At 31.2% G+C, this 7,959-nt stretch overlaps 1 protein-coding gene across 4 annotated transcripts in view; it reads left to right on the forward strand.

The window, feature by feature from the left end:
• The window catches only part of LOC132716115 (uncharacterized), a 36,628-nt gene extending 29,634 nt beyond the window's left edge, over window positions 1-6,994 (forward strand). For all 4 annotated transcript variants that reach the window (XM_060699292.1, XM_060699294.1, XM_060699295.1 and 1 more), the window contains 4 exons: window positions 3,173-3,255; window positions 4,605-4,732; window positions 5,547-5,670; window positions 6,385-6,994. In XM_060699292.1, coding sequence (XP_060555275.1) covers window positions 3,173-3,255; window positions 4,605-4,732; window positions 5,547-5,670; window positions 6,385-6,509 — 460 coding nt within the window. In that variant the 3' untranslated portion in view covers window positions 6,510-6,994. The remainder of the gene's footprint in view (window positions 1-3,172; window positions 3,256-4,604; window positions 4,733-5,546; window positions 5,671-6,384) is intronic.
• Window positions 6,995-7,959: the final 965 nt, after the last annotated feature.

Raw genomic sequence — 7,959 nt, forward strand, 5'->3', positions numbered from 1 at the left:
AGAATTGAACTAAAAATTCTTTTTACAGTAATACTAAACTTATCTTGTTCTTATGATGCATGATAGAGAAGTAGTAAGCTTTGCAACTGTATAGGAATGTTTCACACAACAAATAAAATACTATTTAAAAAAAAAACTAGAAGAAACAAACACAAAATCCTTAACAGGATAATTATATAGAAAGAGGTGCCAAAGATAGAGATGTTGAAAGTATCTTTGTGATTAAAATTGGTCAATTGTTAAAACATAAATTCTTTAGCCTTAAATAGTTAACAAACCATGTATCCCAGCCCCTCATAAAACAGTGGGATATGGATCCTAACTCTATACACACAGAAGGGGCTTGCACTTTATTGGAAGTTAACGAGCTGTATATTGGGAGCTGTGTATATTGGGAAGTGTGATATATTACAAAACAGTAGGGGGTGCCAATTAAGGGTGATATATATTATGCTTAAAACAGTGGGAGGGACTACCATATCTGTTTCAAGAATGTCTGTCATTAAGTATTGAAGTTGAAGATCATTTAAGTCAAAGGATTTATTGAACATAAAATTTTATAGGCTAAATATGTAGTCACTGAAAAATTTTAAACAAATAAAAAAATATAATTCAACACCCTGATTAAAAATTTTAGATCCCCCCCCAAAAAAAACAAACTCAAGCACATTTTTTCATACAATTTGACCCATTTAATTATTGTTAATAAAGTGAAAGAAACTTGTAAGTGAAGGATAAGGTAAGGATTCCTGTAATGAAAAAGTTGGAATAATTGTGAAAATTATTCTTTAAAAAAACCCTTCGCAAATTATTTTGCACCTATAAATTTTATTGAATGACAAATTAATTCATTATGTTAAAGCAGTTCATGTACACTGACATATTTACACAGAGAATTATTAAAAATTAGAAATAATGAGATTATGATACTGAATCATAATGAAATCTTTGGATAATGCTGCTAACATTCCACATTTATTTACTTAAAATTTCATCAAATCGATAGAACTTAATTGCAGCAATTTAAAATCTTATAATTTTTAATGAAAATTTTTAATTGTGTATAATTTATGTATTTAGTAATGAGAAATTCAAGCTTGCATATGTTTCAATCTGAAAACTTATTTACTTCACACTGTATTATATCTTTTACAAATATAAATTTTATTATTTAACTAATTTAAAAGAGTTTTGTAAATAATTTCATGTATAGAAAGGTACTGTTGGTATGACATTTTCTTTTTAATGTTAATGCATTATCTGGAAACAAAGATTCTTTTGTTTAATTAGCAATGTTTTTATTTTATTCCAAACATTTCAATGTTCATTCAAATGTAAGATAAATGGAAGAAAACTAAGTCAATGCAACTTTTCATTGTGAAATGCAAATATTAAGAAACTCCATAATTTTCGGGTATGTTTCTACATTTTTCTCATAATTTGTTCAATTATTTTACATTTATTGTACTGTACAAAGCATATACTCTTATAAATGATATTACTTTAAAATAAAACCAAAAAAAATATGAACTATAAGCTTTAAACATCTAGTGTAACATCCGTCCCCCCAAAAATGTAACATCCGTCCCACTGATACAATTCATTTTTGGGCTATCTGACAAGAAATATACATAAGAAAGTCCTATAATTTCTACTGGTTTATAAGAAATGTGTTTGCATATTTGATTTAAGTATGATTTGGTGTACCTATCCTTGTTTTATTTCTCCCTGTTTCTAACATGTTTGAAAATTTCATTTTGTGTGAAAAATACTGAAAATTTGAAAGCAAATATTTTTATATCTAAGATGAATTTTCTGGATTTTTTTTAATATTTTAATAAAATAAAGAGAAATAATACAATTTTTATTGTAAACTGTAAGATACTCAGACTTTTAGTATATCTTTGTAACATCCGTCCCCTACCCACACAGTCCGCAAGAGATGTAATATTTTGAAAAAGGTATCCAAAAAGTTATCCTTTCTTTCCAAAAATATTGTCATAGACACCCTAAGGTACTTAAAAAGAGCAAATATTGTCTTGTATGTTTAACTTAATTTTTTGACTTAGATGCTAACACAATTGGCCCATTTACTGTGCAGCAGGCAATAAGACATGTTGTGTGCTTTAAATAACATCATCACAAGGCATCAATTTATGTATACATTGCGTGCATAGGATGATGTCATTTCACCATTTTGAATGAAGTTGTAAATTGTCACTGTAAGAAAGTGAGGTCAGTAGAAATATAAGTTTTTGACATTCCTTTCCAAAATATGATTTATATGTTATATGCAAGAAAAAGAATCAAACACTGACTGTTGTCACAGATTGGAATATTAAGCTCAAGGGGTACTACTGTTTTGCAGAAACTTGGCAGAGCTTTGTCACCACATTTAAAGGTCTGTACAGGCAGCCAGTGTAAGATTCTTATTAGGTCATATGTCAACTGTCTAACATGGAAGATGACTTTAATGCATTACTGAAAAACAGATGCAACCTTCAGTAAGGTAGCTGGATTGTTTCCTCCGCTCTTAACAATACAAAATTCTACAGAGTCACTCCTTCACATTCATTTATATTATATAATAGGTATACCAAATGTTAATAATGGCAACTGTAGAGATATTACATATGAGTCTATGCAAAATGTTCTTCTGTTCTGATCTGCAATTTGAATCTTAGGATTGGATGTATAGTATTTAAGAAATTACATATTCCAAACAGTGATTTTATCACTAAATAAATTCACTGTTTGGAGTTCGAATGTGAGGAGGCATAGTCTGTCTTATATAATGATGTCTGAGCATCCGAAAGACTGGGATATATTATTTTGATTCTAACACATCAAAAAATAAATGCTGCCGTACCTGATATCAAAGCTAAATTGCGCCTGATTTGTTTCTGTACATATTTTCAGCGTGTTGCATTTTTATTGGTTACATCACAATCATGTCCAATGGTAACGTCACAATTTATGTTTAAATATAGATTGTCAACAGTGATTTTATTGCATAATAACACGCTTTAGGTCCTTCTAATAATAGTCTATTGTTCAATAGGGAAAAATGCAGGTCGTGTTAGAATATAGCATTTCCTCACAATGGATTTTACAATTTTGTGATGACATTTTACTTCTGTTTTATGATGCTTATTCCTGTCAAACATTTCAGGTTTAGCAGTTATATACAAAGAAGCACACAAGATCGATACTGGGGACTACTTTTTGGCTTCAACCTTGTGTTTAACAAAAGAGGTTTGTCATTTGTTTTGTTTTTCTTTTACCATGTGTTAATATTTCTACAATACTTATGCGCAATTACATTGAAATCAGAAATTTTAACTATTCTAAATTTGTTAATTTTTCATAAAATTAGTATAAACTGTGCAGCAGGTTTCCTATGGCATTGATATGTTGCAGGAATTTTGTTTATAATACAATGTCAGTCAAAATGCCATTAGTGATACTGTATTTAACTGATAAAAAAGTAATTTACTTAGAGAAGAGGTGGCTATAGGGTTAGGGTGTCTCTGCCTTGTCAACCCAGGATTGTTGGGCTGAGCCCAACTGGAGACTTGAGTCATTATAAGATTATGTATGTTTATTTTTAACCATTACTGTATAGTTCCCTCAAGAGTACTAGAATGTAGTTCAGTTATGTGTCAAGCACTGATCATAATGGAGTCCAAATAAATATAATTATGTTTAAACAAAGTAAGTTATGTGCAGAAATTGGCAGTTGCATTGAGATAAAATAGGCTAGTTCTGTAACAGAATCTTGTTACAGCTTGTTAAAAAGGTTATACCCTGTCTTTATATGAAATTATGAATAGTAAAAAATAGATGAAGCTTTAACATCATAGAGTATTTTTATAAGTGTGAACAAATATGATGACAGTTAAAGGCTCATCCGTGCTGAAATTACAAGTAAAAGATGTGTCGGTCAGAAGTCGAAAATGATCAAACTGAAAATGAAGGGACAAATGTTTTAGACATTGCTGATAACTTGCTTTTTTGTGTCGCCTCTACAGAGTAGTGGCGACATATAGGGATCACTTCTCCGTCGTCTGTCTGTCTGTCTGTCCGTCACAAAACTTGTCCGGACTACTCCTCATAAACTACTGGTGCAATTTCATCCAAACTTTACAGGAATGATCAGTACCAAGTCTAGTTGTGCATATTGTCAGCATTTTCCGGTTCAATGATTTTTGTCAGAGTTATGGCCCTTTAATAATTTTTATTTTTAAAGTTTGTCCGGACTACTTCTCTTATACCACGAATGCAATTTCAATGAAACTTTACAGGATTGATCTGTAGCTCAAGTCCTTGCGCATGTTGCACAGGTTTTCCGGTTGAATGATTTTTGGGTGAGTCATGGCCCTTTGATAAAAAGGTGTTTTTTTCTGTGTGTTGCCAGATACACAAAAGCTTGTCCGGACTACTCGTCAAAAGTTTATCCAAACTTTACAGGAATGATCAGTACCAAGTCTAGTTGTGCACTGTCCGTCTGTCTGTCCGTCTGTCACAAAACTTGTCCCAACATGAAATTGGCCATCATGAGGTGACACATGTGATCACTGATCACTCTTGTTATAATTTTACAGGAACGAGCGAGGAAGCGGGAGGGTTTGCAAACATTGAGTTTAATCCTCTGAGATCAGTGGAGGGCTGTGTATACAAAATTACCCAACAAGAGCTTAAAATCCTCGACCAATGTGTTGGATATCCTCAGGTAGGGCAGAAAGAGGAGAACCTATAGTTTATGTATATAGTTCTGGGAAAAAAAATTGCAATTTTGGGAAAAAAACTGTGCATCAACAAATATTGTAACTGCAGACTTGTTATACTGTAAAAAAATGCTGAATTTTTGTGATAGATTTTCCTACCTTTGAATTTGGAACAGTCTAGTCCAAGTTTTAGGGATTTCAGTATCAAAAACAAAGCTTACTAACAGTAGAGAGCCAAGTCAGCCTCAAACTTACATTCAATTTGGAAAATTAGAATTTAAAGCATGTATAAGGTCTATTACAGAAAATGCTTGTGTAGAAAACTAGCCTGCAGTTATGTATCACTTATTTGAAGATGCCTGAGTTGATAAGTTGTAGTGATCATTCGGTTTTCATTATTTCTTTGGTTTGACTCCTGATGTATTACCTGCAAATTTTAACTTATCATCCGGTCATATCTTGGCAGTCAGTTCATCTGACCTGCTTATCTGAATAACTTGCCAATAATAACCAATAACTTGCCAATAATAACACAGACGGACTACTGAAATCCTCATTGTTTCTGAATCAGTGGCAAGAAATTACCTTTTGACGCAATGTCCACAGAGATATTTTGCCTCACCAAAACATAGGACCAGCATCCTCATGATTACAACTTTGACTTGATCATTTCTCTCCCTGAGTGGGCATGATATCAACCTGGGGGAAAAAAAAAAGATAAAGGCCTCCAGACACATATACAGTAAACATTTAAGTAAACAAGGAAGAAATTTATGTATGGTGTGATATTAATTTAATTTTAAAAACTTTCTTTTGCAGCATTATGAGCATCTAGTATTACCGGTTTGGTTGTCAAACAGCCTGGAACCAGACAATCTTGGTGTAGCGCAATACTGTGTCCCAGCTCTTACGTACATTGCTCAGAATAAGTGGACAGAAACAGGTGTGCTATTTTTGTTATTACATAATTGAAAGAATTGTTTTAAACAAGTTTCAGTGGGACCACTCAAAAGATTCGGGGGCTATATTTTTCACAAAAATTGTTGGTAGTTTCAATTATTTGGCTTGACTTTCATATTGTTTCTGTAGCATTTGCTTTTTAAGATGAGATTTATAGTGAATCTAATCTCTCAGTTTTTTGAAAGCGCCTGTTACATCACTGTATTCATGATGATTTAAAGATAAAATATTAACCTAGGGTTATTATGGTTGTTGATCATATTTGAAATTAATAACCAGTTTTCCTGCCAGAAAACTCTGTTTATAAGATTCTTGAATGTCTTGCAGGGGTTGGGTATAAACAGAACAGAACATATACTTTATGTCTAGGTTGGGCTGAACGCCCATCATCATAATATATGTAATATGTATGTTTACATGTATTTATTACAAATTATTATAAACTAAGGATAAATAATTTTGTCTGCTTACAACAAACTTTCTCAAAATATACATGTACATATGTATCAACTTTCACAGGATTGTCAGCGACGGAATTGGTTCATGTTGTCAGGAATCGTGAAAATTGATTACTTTTGGCAGAATCATGGCCGTCTTCTTTTCCACATATATATACATGTAATATTTGCAGAAAACCAGTTTTTGTGACAATTTCCATGTTTTTGTTTGTATGATAAAATAAATATTTCTATTTCAGATAAACCGTTAAATAGTGACTACGCATTGTCCCAGTGTATAAAGAGTGCTGACATAGTTACCACAGCATACAAAGATTCTTTAGTTGCCATGGCATCACAACAGGAAGTGATGGCATCTGCTTGAGGCCTTGATTTCGGTCTATGTTCTTACCGTCTGATCGAGACTGTATACTATTCTTAAAACAAATTTCAATGTTAATTTTTGTGAACACAGGATGAAAATCTGTCAGTTCTACTTTAATTTATATAGGTTAAATGTTACACAACATACACATAAATAACTGGCCAGTTTCTGTTTGTGTGTAATATAAGCTTTGCTTTTAATAGCTTTGAAATATGCTAAAACGTTTTTGCTAATTTTTTTTTAACATATAAAGTTTACTTATCAAGCAGTCACATACTATATTGTTTCCTTAGTGTAGTAACGGGTTAACTCTTATTAAATTGTATAAGGAGTTACCCCATTACTGCACTAAGGTGAGGATTTAGGTAGTCACACTTGATAAATTTATTCAAGATGATGTTTAAGTATATATATATAAGAAGAAGTAAGACAAAATTCCAATTCATACATTATATAATGTTGTTGAATCATTGGAATCATTTAAAATCAGGTTCAAAGAATACTTCTGTTTTTATGTAATTCTTAATAAAGTTACTGAAGTTAACATGAAATTAAATTTTGAAATCCTGAATTTTTTTGAATTTTTTTTTTTCCGAAAATTGGTAGATATTGTCTACTGTCACATTTATGTTTACTCAAACTTACAAGATCAAGTATGGCTGCTGTGAATAAAAAATATGTATGTTTAAAGATATGTGTAACATTAAGTATGTATTACAAATAATTTATTTTGTATTTTTTCTCTAAGTATAGCTTTTTGTAAGATAGAAACTTGCTAAAATGCTTTGCCTAGTCATATATAAAACCTGTTGGCTATAATAATTATATCAAAGTGTATAGTACATTTAATGATAATTTCTTGATGAGTATTGATGAATATTTAGCCTTTGGCTTCAGTAAGAATTATGCTGCTGTAATCTCTATGTGATCTCGTATATAACTGCTGTGAAAAAATGTTTTACAGTGTAATTCTATTTATATACATGTATGTATAGATAAATGGGTGATATATTTATATTTTTATATAGTTTTATATTTACGTTGTTGATTGTCTGTGATAAAAATTCAATATTGAAGTACAGATCTATTTGTTGTCTGTACTTGAGCTATGATGGGTAAACATTGTATTCAAAATATGTGTGTAATTTTGTTATTATTTACTGAAAAATAGCAAAAAACGGAAAGTGATTTCGTTTTTTAATGATTTTAGTTGACTCCACTGAGGTGGTTTTTGATATGATAGGACTGGAAATACTTTTTAGAGATTTGTGTACCTTTTGATGTAGGTCTATTAACTTGTGATTATTTTTAGATCCTTCACTGACTCCATTTTAAACAAAAATCATTTTAAATGTGCAAAATGAACGTAGAAATGCCTTTAACTCAAATCAGGGTAAAATTCTCATCAAAATAATGTTAATACTGAGTATATTGCCTCTAACTGCTGTGG

The sequence above is a fragment of the Ruditapes philippinarum genome, unplaced genomic scaffold (assembly GCF_026571515.1).
Source record: "Ruditapes philippinarum isolate M1 unplaced genomic scaffold, ASM2657151v2 ctg87_1_1_1_1, whole genome shotgun sequence".
NCBI lineage: Eukaryota > Metazoa > Mollusca > Bivalvia > Venerida > Veneridae > Ruditapes > Ruditapes philippinarum.